The sequence below is a fragment of the Trachypithecus francoisi genome, unplaced genomic scaffold, assembly GCF_009764315.1.
Source record: "Trachypithecus francoisi isolate TF-2019V2 unplaced genomic scaffold, Tfra_2.0 Lachesis_group13, whole genome shotgun sequence".
Taxonomy (NCBI): Eukaryota; Metazoa; Chordata; class Mammalia; order Primates; family Cercopithecidae; genus Trachypithecus; species Trachypithecus francoisi.
The window spans coordinates 103,157,318-103,173,325 of record NW_022681458.1 but is presented as its reverse complement, the minus strand read 5'-3'; the positions used below and the strand labels follow the sequence as shown (position 1 = coordinate 103,173,325).

General features: G+C 32.2%; 1 protein-coding gene across 1 annotated transcript in view; it reads right to left on the bottom strand.

Moving 5' to 3' along the window:
- Positions 1–6,213: 6,213 nt before the first annotated feature.
- The window catches only part of LRP1B (LDL receptor related protein 1B), a 303,637-nt gene continuing 293,842 nt past the window's right edge, over positions 6,214–16,008 (bottom strand). The window contains exons 36-39 of the mRNA XM_033229413.1: positions 14,842–14,932; positions 13,560–13,704; positions 9,900–9,998; positions 6,214–8,103 (exon numbers count right to left, since the gene is read on the bottom strand). Coding sequence (XP_033085304.1) covers positions 7,963–8,103; positions 9,900–9,998; positions 13,560–13,704; positions 14,842–14,932 — 476 coding nt within the window. The 3' untranslated portion in view covers positions 6,214–7,962. The remainder of the gene's footprint in view (positions 8,104–9,899; positions 9,999–13,559; positions 13,705–14,841; positions 14,933–16,008) is intronic.

Below are 16,008 nucleotides of genomic sequence, written 5' to 3'. Positions count from 1 at the left end.
ATGTGGGGGATGTTGTGAGTTAAATAGAAAATAGTTCTTGAAAATAGAGGTACATGATTGTGCATACGTGTCTATTGATTACGTCCTTCAAGCATGAATTAAGACCTTCTGGTTGTTATGCGAGGTTAGAATATTCAATATAAGCTCAGCTTCTATAACTGGTTTGGCAGAAATGAAATCCAAGTTTGTCTGCAGCTGATTCAGAGGGGACTAGGTCTTCCATCATGGTGACTAGTAGCATCCCCAAAAGTTAAAAATACCAAATGCATGATCGTGCTCCCATGACTGGTTAATAGAATGATAGTCACTAGTCCATCAATATGTCTTATTTAAGGGGAAAGTGTGGGTGACCTTAACTGTATGGCCTTGAGGTAAGAACCAGATACCTAGTGTAGTTTCAGTAAAGTTACCCCCAAGTGTTATGGGCCTGGAGCGAGGAAGGTAGTACTCCCGAGTGGGATGATGATTTCTCAAAGGTTGGTAGATTAAGAGACCAAAATTTGGTGGGGGACATCCATGTTGGCAGGGATTTTTTGTTGACTGAGTGTACTATGTACAGTGAAAGATGTTATGTACTATGTAATATCAAGGATCTTTAGTATTGACTAAAAGAACTAGAAAAGAAATGGGTAGTCATTCTTCTACTGAATAGTCAGTGCTTCTAGATGGGAGCAGAGCACTGCCTCGAACCAAGCTTCACAGTCCTTCAGAAAACGATACATCTGGAAAATATGGCAGACATCTGGGACAGTTCTCAAGAAAAGAAGGGCTGTTTGAGCACTGAGAAGCTTGCTGCTGTCCTGTTGAATATGTTGAAGGTTATGCCACAACATTGGGCCAGATTCAGGGGTGGCAGGCAGGTGGGGATTACAGGAACCCTGGGATTTTTATGCACTTCTTTGTTTCATTATTTAAAGAAATACATTGAAATGAGAGAGAATAATCATAATGGATTGTAGCACACAGCCAGTAGCATATGTGAAGGTGAAAAGGATCAGAAGTTATAAACCTAAAAAATATAACAAAAAGGCATCAAATTGACATAAAATGAGAACAAAGAAATCATTGCACATCCTATCTGCTGAACAGCTCTAGAACTACAGCATTTTCTCTGTAATTCAACATTAGTAAATAGAAAAGAAAAATGAAGAGCCCCTCGGACTATTTTTTTTAAATTACATAAAACAAATGAGAACACCATTCTGTAGACTTACAGAAATGTTGCCAAAAGATAACTTTTGAAAACTGGTTGGTATTATGAATAGAAAAAAGGAAACAAATAATATGACACCTCAGCAGAAAACTCTGAGAAGAAAATACACACAGAGAATAAACAGAGTTTTTAAAAAGTTTTAAAGCTGAGTAAGATAAGGAAGGACTCTATGTGCACTGAATTAAAATTCATCCCTGAGGTGCTTTCATAAGTGCACACACATGCTCACATAGGCATACACAAGAAAGAAATTGAGTATACAGGGGAAAAAGCGAATCAGTAATACATGCCAGAAACTTGAAAATTTCTTCAAGAGTAAATGGGAGTGGTAAGGAAAAAAACTACTCAGATGATATAGGTTATAAAGGAAAAAAAATGACTTAACCTAAGCATCGTAGGTGTTTCTGTATATTTAAGGAAAATTTGGACAGAAGTAATGAGAATCTTAAGGAAAATAGATCTCAGCTGAAAATATATTCTGGTAGGCAGACAAAAGTAATAAAAAAGATGTGTGCATTTTTGTCAAAATATTTTAATTGTAACTAGTTGTTTTGTTTTAAGCCTGAGGAAAAATGATACAAATAAATAAAAATACACTGGCCCCTAACAACATTGACTGTGTGAAAGCAGTGGGCCAACTTCAAACTAATTTTGGAGGAAAAGGTTATAGCATTAGAAATGTGCATCCAACTGTGTTGACATTTCTATTTGAAGGCCTTAGAGAAATATTTGTATATATGTGAAAGCTTAGCAAATATACTGCAGGTAAAGGCTTTTGATAAGTACGCTTTATGAAATCTACTCATAAAATAAGAATTTAGTCGAAATAAAAAAAAATCAAGAATGGAGAAATCATGCAGTAAAAGAGCTGTAAGTTGTAAAAAAGAAATACTAAATGTAAAAATAAGTTAAAATATTCCCAAATAAGGAAAAGAAGATAAAGAATACAAAAATACTTCTCTCGAAATAGTTGAAAAATAAAAATACAAACTATATCAACGAAGACTATGGACGTGAGTTGAATTAGGGAATTTAAGAATGTTAAATTTCTCATTTTAAGGGGGGGAAATACTTATTTTTAAATTCTAGATTCTATTACTAGAATATTTTTTCAGTTGAAAGTACTTACCAGCAGAAAAAAACAAATTTAAAATCAAAAGAGAAAAATAAAACCAAGCAATATAACATCTATGTAGTATAAACAAACAAGAAATTGAATAAAAATAAGTAAATAAATGCACAAGGAAGATATAAAACCAAATATTTTAATATTATATTTTAAAAGCAGGATATAAAAATTAAAGCATGACCCTAAAACAAAGAAAATACTCTGAAGTGGTAATTTTCTCTCTAGTTTTTTAACATAGTGGTAATTTTCTTCCTTCTTTATGTATATTTTCTAAGTTTTCAAAAATGACAATATTTTTTACAATAAAAATACAGGTTGTGATAAAATAATGTAATGGTAACATTGGCTTCCTGTAATGTCACTATGGATAAAAAAAGAGATGCAAATGAGGGAAGATATGATGATCTTATAATAAGGAATACAAAATTAGGTATTAGCTACCATTGTGTATAAGAGTAATGTTTTCTGAACTTCTAGGCCAGAGAACGTAAACATTATTAAATCCTAGGAAAGAAATGTTATCTTCACAGTGAATGGCATATCAAAGCCAGTGTGTGAGAATGTGAGTCTAAGTGTATTTGTGTGTGTGTAGTTATGTGTTTAAATAAATTTCCTCAGCCATAACTGACAATTGTAGATTGTAACATTTGCATATATGTGAAAGTTCAGCTACACACTGCAGATATAGACTTTTGATAAGTACTTTTAGTGAAATCTATTCATAAAATAATAATATACTCAAAGTAAAAAAATCAAGGAATAAATCCTGCAGTAAACAGAGCAATAAGTTGTAAAAAGATAAATACTAAAGGTAAAGGTTATTCTAGGTATAAATCTCACTGTCCAGTTATTTCTTACTTAACTTTTATATTATCTGTTGAGATATGTTTTCAATCTAAACTTATATTCCATATATATATATATATAGTATCTCCACAGAAAACTTTATTATTCAAACTCCTAAATGTATTCTTAAGTATATTTCACAGTTTATTCTGTGTGTGAAACAAGTATTTTCTCACTTATAAATGACTAGATTCCTGATCCAAGTAAGATGTGTATGGCTTCACTATCAAAGGCTAGAAGACGCATATCATTGACTCTCCAGGACACTACTGCATAAGCAAGCTGGAAATCAAATTGCACCAGGAGACACATAATTTATGTATTAAAACTGCAGAAGAAACCACAGCTGAAAAATTATCCTGGAGTGAACAAATGACTAAAGTATCAGAATTGCATTGCTTAAGTGCAACAATATCTTACAAACCCCATTCTAAAGGGACAGATTATCCATCAGAGAAAATGAATACATTCTAAGCATAGAATTTATCAAATAGTCCATCTTTAGTATCAATTTTTCTTTTGATTTTTGATCACTTTGAGTACAAAAAAAAAAAGATGGGATTCACTAGAAACTATTTTTCAGAATAAATTGCAGCCACATAAGTATAACATCTGCTAGAGAAAAGCCAAACCAAAAAATTCATTTCATCTATTTTTCTTTCTGTACACTAGATACTTGCATAGCACTGTATGAAGAAAACATTGTTGGGCCTTTGGATACGATAACATCAAAAACAAAATGTCTTTCTGAATAAAACTACTTCCCTATATTTTTTAATTGTCTTTATCTTTTTCAAGACTTGTTATCTTTTGAGATATGTTAAGCTGGCAGTAGATGTGGTAGCAAAATTGAAAAATAAACCACTTTTTGGCTCTTTTATTCCTCACATTCAAAATACATAGTAGAAAATTTTGTGCCAGATTGCCCTAAAATCTTCATAAAGTAGTGCTTGAGTCTCTCCATTTTTTGCAAGTTACAGGCAAAATGTTCATATTTAAGTAATGATTAATAACTCTTAGTATACATTAGATTTTGCTGTATCATCTAGTATTGAGAAAGTCATTGTTACAGTGATGAAAACGCATGGAGTATAAGATAAAACTGCTGTTAAAAAGTAGTTAGCTATATATTGCTTAGCTCACAGAATTCTTATTCTCTTATATTTTAATCTTTTAAATCAAGCTACATGAAGAAGTTGAATCTGTACCTAATATTAGTATTCTCAGAGGAATAAGATTTTATATCCAAAGGATGTATTTGAAGATATAGAAATGAGAGAGAATAAAGAAAAATCAACAATAATTTTTCAATTTCTTGCATCACATATACTAGTTTTCTCTGCGATTTGGAAATTGTAGGCGTTTCGTATTTATAATAGCCATAACATGTACTTAGGTTTGAACTTTCTTCATATCTCAGTCATTATCAAAATAGAAAGTAACATTCCTAGAAGAAAAGCACAGACTTTTCTTCAATTCTAAAACTAACCAAATAAACAAATGACAAAACACAAAACAAAATAAAACACAATCACTGATACTGAAATGGACACAGATAAAACACATTTACACAAATAAATGACTTAATTTATGCAAAATTGTAAACGTTTCCAAATGAAACTTTTCCCCTTAGTCATAGCTTTTGACTGTTTACTACATAGGCACTTCATTAATACCAAACTTCTATAATCTTTCATCATCGACACTAAGGAATTAAAATCAAAACTTGGGAATACCATGATTTTGTTGAGCAGGGGCATTTTTTTTGGTTCCAGCTGATAATAATTTAATAATGAGAGATAGAATATAGATCTAAATCAGTCGTTCTGATCAGGGACAATTTTGTTCCCCAGAAGACATTTGGCAATGTTTATAGACATTTGTTTGTTGCAACTTTAGGTGGTGGTACTGGCATTACTGAAATGGATAGAAGGAAATGATAGTTCTAAATATCCGTCCCTATAAAGGAAAATAAATTACTTGGCAGAATGCCAAGAAGTTGAAACGCATTGCTCTAGATAACAAGGCATTTGGGTATTTGGGTAGAGAAGCAAGTTTTATCAGGAAACATTAATTTTTATAAAATATCTCCCACCAAAGCTTGAAGTAACAGTTTAGAAAGGATTTTTTTGATGACATTTATAAAGAATTGTGACTTTGAAAGAGAATTATAAACTTGAATTTCTAGCATTTATAAAAATTTTTGCAATAGAAAATTGGAATAGAATACAATAGAGCTATGGAAATAGATTAAATTAACTTTAGTTGAAAATAGATATTTATCATGTAAAGTAGCCACAGGGCTCCAGAGTTAAAAAACACATTCTGAGTTCTGTTGACTATTGTTTTCACTAGGGCCCTAGTGAGAATAGGTCATCAGTGTCGGTTCCCAACTGGCAGTCGGTTGCATATCATATATTATTTGCTAAATATTAAACTAATGTTAACTGTATTAATATCACACCAATCCGTGGGTTCTGTTTCTTTGAAATAATAATTTCAGTTGCATTTACACAGCTCTGATATCAAAGGCCCCTTCAAATAACATAACTCGATGATAAGTAAATCAGACGCACCTGTATTTTCCATCTCTAGTCTGATGCTAAAAGTAGGTATAGCAAATAACCATTCTACTTACAAAAGAATGTGGAAATAGCATCTAATGGAATCTGATTTTCCATAAAGTACAATTTTGGGGAATAGAAAGGGACAGGAAGAACTTTGGTTTGTTCAGCATGGCTGTCATGCTACTATGTATAGAACCTTTCTATTGCAATGTGGAGTCTCTGACAGGCACAGGAAGGCAGGGAAAAGGAAAAAGTAAGGGGAGTGTTTCTACTTCATGAAGACAGATAATGCCTTCTCCGCTGTGCATTGAAAAATGATACAATGATATCAGTTTTCCCCTGGAGAGTATTATGTTCTAAGGATATAAAAATGCCATGTTTACTAAAACAGGTTTCTCAGAATATTTAAGGTACATAAAGAAATTTTCTTATTTTTAAAAACTACCCAACACAAGCTCTTAAATATGTAGAATTTCATTTAAATAAGTCAGTCAACAATTTTTTATAAAGTATTTAACACTTCATTGTAGAAACATAGGCAAAATGACTATATTATAACCAAAATGAAAAATACTGTTCAATTTAAAAAATGTACTTAAACAAGAACCTGAAAAAGTTTATGATATGCATAACATTGTTCAAGCAAAATTGCACTAGTATTACATAAATCAATAGTTTATAAAGGCCTCAATATGGCAAAGTTTAGAAATAGGTAGTATGCATGCACATAGTACAACAAAAAGTCTTCTTATAAAACAGCAGTTTTTTTAATGCTTGTACAAAGGGATAAAGAGCAACCACATATTTAACATTTCATCTGTTAGGTTAATACATTATGACAGCTAAAAGTCAGTCATGTCTATCAGAGGAACAAAAAGCCCTCCAAAACTTGTGAATAAATCTTTTGTGCCTTTAAAGATATTTGTATAAAAATGCTATCCATTTTTTAAATACAACTTAAATAACACTCATTTCAACTCAAATTTGAAGATAAACAAACCAAATGTGAATGGGGTCCATGTGTTCTGTAAAACCCAAGGAAACCTGAATACCAGAGCAACTGGTACAGCATTTAGACTCTCCACCTTCGATTATGGGCAGATCATTGTTCTTCTACAACTTGGAAGGCTCTTGAATATATTTTGGATAGGGCAAATAATGGATTACTCATATTATACCTGGAAAATATTTACCAATCACTATGTGTACTAAAATGTCTGCTTTGCCCTTTGTTTTTGACCTAGCAAAGAGGATGCATTCACATAATTGAAATTCTGTCATCAATTTGTGTGCTTATGTATTATTCTTTAGTGTTCAGTGTAGTAAGGGGTTGGGTTGATCTTCCACAAAATGCATGTACTGGGAAGAAATACCTAAGACACAAGTACCCAATGCCTTGTTGTGCTCCAGGCTGGCTATCAATCTCAAGACGGAGGGAGAACAAAAGGTCTTATTTAGTAGCAAGTGCAGTCTGCCAACTTTCAGTTATATTTTTGCTACGTTCTACCACCTAAATATAACTATTGCTTACAAGGTGTATACATTTAGTACATCAGATAGAGTCCACTAAGTTTTGGAAAATGGAGTCATCTGTGTTCATGCAAATTATTAATTTTACATATTTTTAAATTTTTTCCTCAAAATTCTCATCTATTGGTTGGCAATCTAAGGCTAATTTCAAAGCAGGTGATGCTGAACTTGTGAGAGCTATATATTTTCAGCAGAGTCTGATTCAATTTTTATGGGCACAAAGAAGAGAGTTGACCATTCAATCATTTTCCCATCAATCAATTTAAAGAGAAAAATAAAATGACACTGTATTACAGCTTTCAAACCATATAATGGAAAAGTGCAGAGATTCTCTTTGATTAAGTACAACCAAAAAAGTTCATATAAAATAGATTGCTTATATTCACACTACAAAGGAATATGTTGTTTTTAATTTTAACAAATTCAAAGGTGTGTCATATCAGCAGCATTGTTGTAAATTGTACTGTAGTGCAGTTCTTTTTCATAAAAATACCATACAAATGGTCAATCAATAGTCATCAGCAAAACATAAACCCAAAAACTCAGAAAACAATTAACCAGGAAAAAGATAAAGAAAGAGGTAATGCTGATGCCAAAACAAGTATAATACTATTGGAACATACAAAAGTAATCCTTATATTTTATACATTTATACAGCATATAAAAGGTATCACTGATTATGCCACTGTCTCTCTTATACCAATTTCTATTTTCTTTGGAAGCAGTTCTTTCCTTTCATCAACACTTCCTAAGGAGTTTCGACAGTTTTGCCCATCCATATATAATTTTGCATATACCGGATTGGAGTAATTTGTTGGCTGAAGGAGAAAAAAATATATAATTTTATTATTGGCCTTGGTCACATAATTATTTATTTCCTAGAATGTCCATCTCCTAATCGTAACAATATTTATATGCAATACATTTAATTTATTAAATAGTAATTATTTAAAGGTTATTTATATGTTATGCTTACAGACTGTAGTCAACTCAAACAAGGTATTACATAAAACATAATTTTACATTTTGCAAGTAACTTGAAAACCTAAAAGGAGTTTGCCATACATAAAAACCCAGAAAAAGTCTTTGTGAAAGCTATGTTCACTGAGACTTTATTATAAAAGCATAAAATGTGAAACTAAATTGTCATGTTTTCAGTTTTTGTGTCGTCCCCTTATTGCTATTACAAGCCAATGAGCAGCAAGTAACATGTGTTTTCAGAAAAGCGTTTGTTTGGTGCTTATAATATTTCAATATGAACTTAAAAACAAGTAAACAAAAATGTAAAGAAATGTGTTAGTATAGCAGATTTAAAATAAAAGCAAGATTTTTTGCCTCAAACAACCTCTGTGTACTTATTAGAAATATTTTTGGACTTTTTCAAAGAATTGTGATGTACACAGTCATCTTAAGTTTCATAAACACTTATAGCATTTTGAAGTAGAATAGAGGCATGCAGTAGTTGACCTCTTTGAGTTGGAAAACATACAATGTTCATTATTTAACAAATTGCAGCTTAGTCCAAGAAAGTTTTTTGTAGTGTTTGTTTGTTTTTGTTATTTTTTGTTCTGTTTTGTCTTTCCAAAAACAGTACATTAAATCTTAGTTACAACAAGGAAACATTATAATCTTTGAGCCATGTAATTGAGACAAACATGATAGAGAATGAGGATGAAAACAGCTAATGGGAAAGAGGATAAGGGACAGAATTCTCATCCCTAGGAATCTTGATATGCATCTTTTCTGCTCTTCTGCTTAAAATGAACTATGTAACTTTAGACAGAACAGCTTTCTCTAAACAAAGGTTACTCAATTGAAACATGTTTTTGAGAATGGTTTTGTTAGACCCTCTGTAATTTCTCAATATGATGACATATTTTAAAGTACAGTCTATTTAACTGCACATCAAATTTGTATATATTAAATAAACCACTATTAAAGGAAATGAATAAAATCAAAAGTTTAAATTATTCAGTTTAAATTTCTGGCTAGAGCTTCTTTTTTTTTTTTTTTTTTTTTGTTTTGAGACAGAGTCTCGCTCTGTTGCCCAGACTGGAGTGCAGTGGCCAGATCTCAGCTCACTGCAAGCTCCGCCTCCCGGGTTTACGCCATTCTCCTGCCTCAGCCTCCCGAGTAGCTGGGATTACAGGCGCCCGCCACCTCGCCGGGCTAGTTTTTTTTTTTGTATTTTTTTTTTTTTTTTTAGTAGAGACGGGGTTTCACCATGTTCGCCAGGATGGTCTCGATCTCCTGACCTCGTGATCCGCCCGTCTCGGCCTCCCAAAGTGTTGGGATTACAGGCTTGAGCCACCGCGCCCGGCCGAGCTTCTTTTCTAAGAATAACAAATACTCATGTTCATTGTTAAGGGGCTATAACATTTCTAAATCCAGTAGAAGGGAGATTTCTACTTAATGGCTTGCCTAAAATGATAATGTTTTCGATGTAATTTTGTATAGACAGAACACATAACATAAGCCCCCAATCTAAATGCTATTTTGAAATCTCTTGTTAATTAAAAACTTAATTAAAAATAAGCCTCTAAGTCTAGTAATCAACGTTTGATTGCGACGGTTCTGTGATGAAATGGACATGAAATAATGAATATTCTCTCACCCCAGCAGTTAGTGGTCCTTTCAAATCAGAGTTTAGGTAGATGGGCGGCGCTGTGTGTGAAAGCTTGAAAGCACTGGGTCCTCCCCCTATGTATCTGGCCTGTATATAAACAGATAACTTTAGTTTCTGATCTAATATTATGGAACCACTTTTCATTGATACATATCATGTTAATTCATAAAAATAACATAAAACCCTTTAGCCTTAAGTCATTTACAGTGTGTTCATGTTAGCTTTAACAACTCAAAACAACTTAAAAGATCCAATATTAATATTGGATTCAATATTAGTATTGGATCTTTCTTTCACAGGTAGGGACATTTCTCTCACAAAAGTCTTGTTCAGAAAATACAAAAAACAGTCCAAATAAGAATGGCATGAATTTGAAGATAAAACTAGTACTTTTTTTTTTTTTTTTTTGAGACGGAGTCTCACTCTGTCCACCAGGCTGGAGTGCAGTGGCGCGATCTCGGCTCACTGCAAGCTCCGCCTCCTGGGTTCACGCCATTCTCCTGCCTCAGCCTCCCTAGTAGCTGGGACTACAGGCGCCCGCCACCGCGCCCAGCTGATTTTTTGTATTTTTAGTAGACATGGGGTTTCACCATGGTCTCGATCTCCTGACCTTGTGATCCACCCGCCTCGGCCTCCCAAAGTGCTGGGATTACAGGCGTGAGTCACCGCTCCCGGCCAAAACTAGTACATATTAATTTATCTCTTTTACACTCTTCAAACTATTCTGTGGTTGCTCCCATAGTCAAATCTATTTTATGAACTGTGTTAAGTACTTTCAATCCTTTTGATTATAAGATACCATTGAACTAGAAATGTTAGCCTCTTTGAAAATAACAGAAATGAGTGTTCTACAAAATATTTTTTCATATGTAATGTAATTTATACTGATTAGACCATGCATATATCAAAGCCTTGCAACAGAGTGAATATTCTGTAAGATTCATATGATTATTAAGGTTGCTTCAGTGTGACCCTTTGTTTTTCACTACTGTCTAAACCTATTAGAACTAGCTGTAGTTACTCATTTGACAACAATTCACATTTACATTCAAATATCAGGATCCAGCTAGACTCAGTCATCTAAGTCATATTTGATGAAATTTTGGTTAGCAGTCATCAAATTGGTAAACATTTATTGAGTATTATGCTCTAAGTACATTAAAATACATTTAGGTGGCACTGAAACATAGGTTTATCTTCCTAGAGTAAATGTGAAAATTTTTTAAATGTGGTATAAAAAGCTATTGTCTTTAAGTGTACAAAATTGGATTAATTCTATCACTAGAAATAAAAGTGACGAGGAAAAAGTAAGAACCCTTCTTCATATGAAATATGCATAAAGTATATCCTCAGTAGTCTATATTATATGTATGAATACTATATTTTTATTCTTAAGAAAAATGCAAAGAATTTCAGAACTCTATTATTTAAGATGTCTTTCTCCTTCATAGATATAATAGATATAATAGATACACAGTGAACAATATGTATTGTATCTCCACTTCTGTGACATTTTAAAGTAGAAAATATCAAATGTAAGGATACCAGGATTTTTTCCTTGAAAAATTTCAGATGTAGCAGTGAATTAATTAATAAATAATAACTATAAAATTACATCTAATTAGAAAAATATTATAGTACTGTCCAACAGTACACAATGTATCCATGTGAAAAGATTGATTTTCATATAAGTGAATATTTGAGCATCAATTTCAGGCTTAGAAAGTCTAATCATGGATTCAGAACTAGATTGAATATGTGTGATCCTATTCAACTCCTTCAGGAACACCTGTGACTGTGATTGCAAACTAATTTCAGTGTAGATTGGCCACATTGGATATTTACAATGTAAAAGTGCATTTTGATGAAGTAACTTTTATAAGTCAGAAAAATAACTATTAAATAAATAAGCCAAGAAAAATCGTTTCATAATAGTAAATTGATACTCTTAATTTAGAGAAAAATGTTCTAAAATTATGAGAAAGAATATTCAGATAATTCAGTGAAGTAAGTCTTCACAAGTTTAACTGGATAATTGTATCATTTAGCTATTTCTCTTAAAAGTTGCCAACCTGAGCTTGTAGTAATAAAAACTAATAAATTTTTAAATTTAAAAGACTGTGGATTGTCAAGCTATATGTATCAATGAAATGTTTTAAACTAGTAAGGATATTATGACAGAAAAGTGTTTCTCAAAAGTAATTTAATTACAAAGAAGTCCAGGGACACAGCTTATCTGGCTCGTCATTTAAACGTTACTGGAAGCAACATATTTGACAATAAAGTACTGTACTCTTTTATATTTAAAAACACACCGATCAAGATTTTTACACTAAGCTGTACACATTTGGTCAAAGAATTATTTTACATAAATTATACATATTTATGAGATACTGTGTTATGTTTTTATACATGTATACATTGCAGAAAAATAAAGTCAGAGTATTTAGCATATCTGCCACTTCATATATAGTTATGATTTTTTGTGGTGAGAACATTAAAAATCCTCTTTTCTAGCTATTTTGAAATATACAATACAATATTGTCAACCACCATCACCTAACTGTGCAATAGAACACCAAAACTCATTCCTCCTATCTGACTATGACTTTATACCCATTGACCAACATCTATCTTACTTCCTCCTCCCCTCTCCATCCTCTAGTAACCTATATTCCACTCTCTACTTCAATATTAACTTCTATAGATTCCACATGTGAGTGAGATCATGTGGTATTTGTCATTCTGTGCCTGGCTTATTTCACATGTAACAATATTTTCCAGCTTCATCCAGTTGCCTCAAATGACAGGATTTCTTTCTTTTTTATGGCTGAATATAATTTTCTTTATTCACTGTTGATGCACACTTAGGTTGATTCTATATCTTGGCTATTGTGAGTAATGTAAAAAAAACATGGAAGTACAGATATCTCTTCAATGTACTGATTCCCTACTTATTATGCATCAATTAAAACAAAAAATAAAGTTTAAAAGAAGGATGCCATGTCTGAAGTGATGAAAACGAAACTATCTTGTTAGTATCCAGTTCTTACCAAACTAAAACCCCATAGAACCACACTGTAAGGAATACTGGGAGGAATTGGGTAGAAATATCCCACCAAACTACTTTTCAGTCATATCGCTAGATATGTGCATGTGCATTATATAGATATGACTGTGCATGTGTTGGTCTTCTCCTTGCATACATTTCAACCTTGAAAGTCGGTAGCTTTACTTTATAACAGACTTTTATCTATCTATATATCTATCCACACCCTGAAGAAGACCTAAACAATTTGCTGTGTGATATCAATACTGAAACAATTTTTAAATGAGTTTTTCATTTGTTTTAGGTAAACAGATAATGAGTCATTTTTCAATAAAAAACATATAAAATAAATAACATCTTTATAAATGAACTGAGCAAATAATTATGTTTTCTAAGATGTATTACACTAACTTGAAGCTTCAGATGAATGCAGTCCATAATTGTACTTTCTCTTTAGAAGAGGCTATATCATTCAATACATCCTAAAGTCTCTTATTCTAACTTCAGATAACAGAAAATTGGTGAAATTCAGAACCATAAAACAGAGATGCAACTCAAAAATGTCAGTGTTCACAACCCATTATCTTAAGACATATTACCTTTGTTGGGTCTATCATAAAGCCAGGATCTAAAAGACCTCCATCATTGTGATCATGATCTACCTCATACATGTTATAAGATGGATTGCCAATTTCTACATTTATTCCTCCATTGATAATAGGTTGTCTTCTAATTGTTTTTGTCCTAGAATATATGAACATTAATATGTGTGAGTTTTGTATAAATATCACCAGGTATATGAAATTATCATATTTACAAATTTACTTATTTTGAAATAAATTGAATAAATGACATTTGTCGGGTAACAGAGAAACAAAAAGTAGTACTTTGATAGGCCATTTACCCAGTTGTTTGACTTAATAAAAACACACTGGAAATAAATACCTCCTAAATAGCTAAAACCACATCATTTGAAATTGAATATTTACCAATCAATTATCTTTTTAAATTCTATTTTTTCTCCTTTCTGAAAACTATCACAACAAAAGAAACTCATAGATTGTTTTCAATCTCCAAGTTACATGGTTAGAATCCTGATTTACATAATTCAAATAGTGACTCAAAAGCTCCTGATTTTTAAGCTTATTTTGTACAAGTGCAAGTTTGTTACACGGTTATATTGCATAGTGTTGAAGCCTGGGCTTTTAGTATGTCCATCATCCAAATAATGTACACTGTACCGATTAGGTAATTTCTCATCATCCACCCCACTTCATTCCCCACCCTTCTAAATCTCTAATAGCTATCACCCTACACTCTGTGTCCGTGTGTACACATTATTTCATGGTCATTTATAAGTGAGCACACATGGCTCTCGTCTTTCTCCAGACAACCTACTCCTCTAGATCTATAAGTTCATTTTCATATAAATTGAAATGATACTTCTAAAGAGATATACCTAAATCAATGCACTATTTGTGAATGAAATGTACAAACTGGAGATGTACATATGCATATCAGTATCACTGTATTGGCATTACTAATCATACACATTAATATAAAAAGATGCTCCTCAGAGACCCTTGCTGTTTCAAGGAAAGACAACTGCAAATGTAAAATTCTACTTAACTTTTGAATAATATGATCTCTTGTTACTTTTGCTAGAATATATAAATGGACCACTCCATTAACATAATATGGGAGAAGAATTGTCTACATTATAATCACTTAAAAGAGAGGTATAAAATGATTTCAAAAACATTGGATTTATAGTTGGCATAACTAAATCATATTTTAAAAAATGAAAAAAAAAACATTATGTTTCTGCACCTAGTTGTGTGATTTATTCACTGACTGCTAATCTACAATATTGCATCTTACCTTCTTTTTCTTTTACAAAGCACTAAACCAATTACTAAGGTGGTTATCAAAGTCACCAAGAGGACGAGAGGCACAATGATGGCAATGCTTCCTGGAAAATAAATGAGTGAATAGATGAAGAAATAAATAAAATGAAGTAAAAATTGATACAACTAAATACTTTATTACACCAAATCACTTGACCATTGATATAATAAAAATAAAGCTTAGCCCAAATGTTTATATTTCAGGCTCATAATTATGTTATTGGAAAATTACTCTCCTCTTAAACACATGCTCTGATGGAAATGTTTCTTTAGATATCTTTCATTTATGTGTTGCATTTAAATACCTTGAGATTAAAGATCTGACGTTTTCTGTCAGTCTGTGTTTAGTAATTCCCATCACACATTTACTTGCAATGATTAAAGTACATGCTAGTGCCTCTTTTTAAGTCAACTAAGACTGAATAAACATTTACATAGTTTCACTGACCACATTCCCACCCTTAGTTTTGTTCCTTTAGTTATCCATACTTTCTGGTCAGGGGTCCATGTGACAAGTTAGGTGGCAGCCTGGTAAAACAAAAGGGGTATCCAGTTTTAGCAAGACATATGTTGGGAGTTTGGCTTATGTGGCAAATGTCAATTATTTTCCTTTCTTCCGTATATGAGAAAGGTCTTAGGTACTAGCACTAACAGAATACATCTTCAAAAGTGATCAGTGAAATTTGGTCTTTGTATTTATGTATCTGAGCCCAGGGAGGAGGCAAAGTGGAGGAGATTTTATTTTCCATTTATATAATAGATTAGCAATAGGGTAATTGATATTTTTAATCAGTGAGTAGGCAGACAATAATAGCCCATTGCTAATAATGTGACCCACAGGAGAATATACCCAAATGTCACTTATTGTAGGAAGAAAACTGAATACAGGGTTGCCTGATAACAGGAAAGTACGACGTAGCTAATGTTAACTTTTCTTATTGAAAAATATCTAGTACACACAAAACAAAGGCTTTTGTCTACTTTGAATAAACCTCTGGTTGATACAGTCAAGTCCACTTAATCACCGGTTAACCTAAGAAACCAAGCAGCTCAACAACTAGTTAAAATTTAACATGGAGATCTTGAATGGATTAAGAATAGAACATTAAGAAGTCTTAAAGTATATGAATTTTTTCTGCAG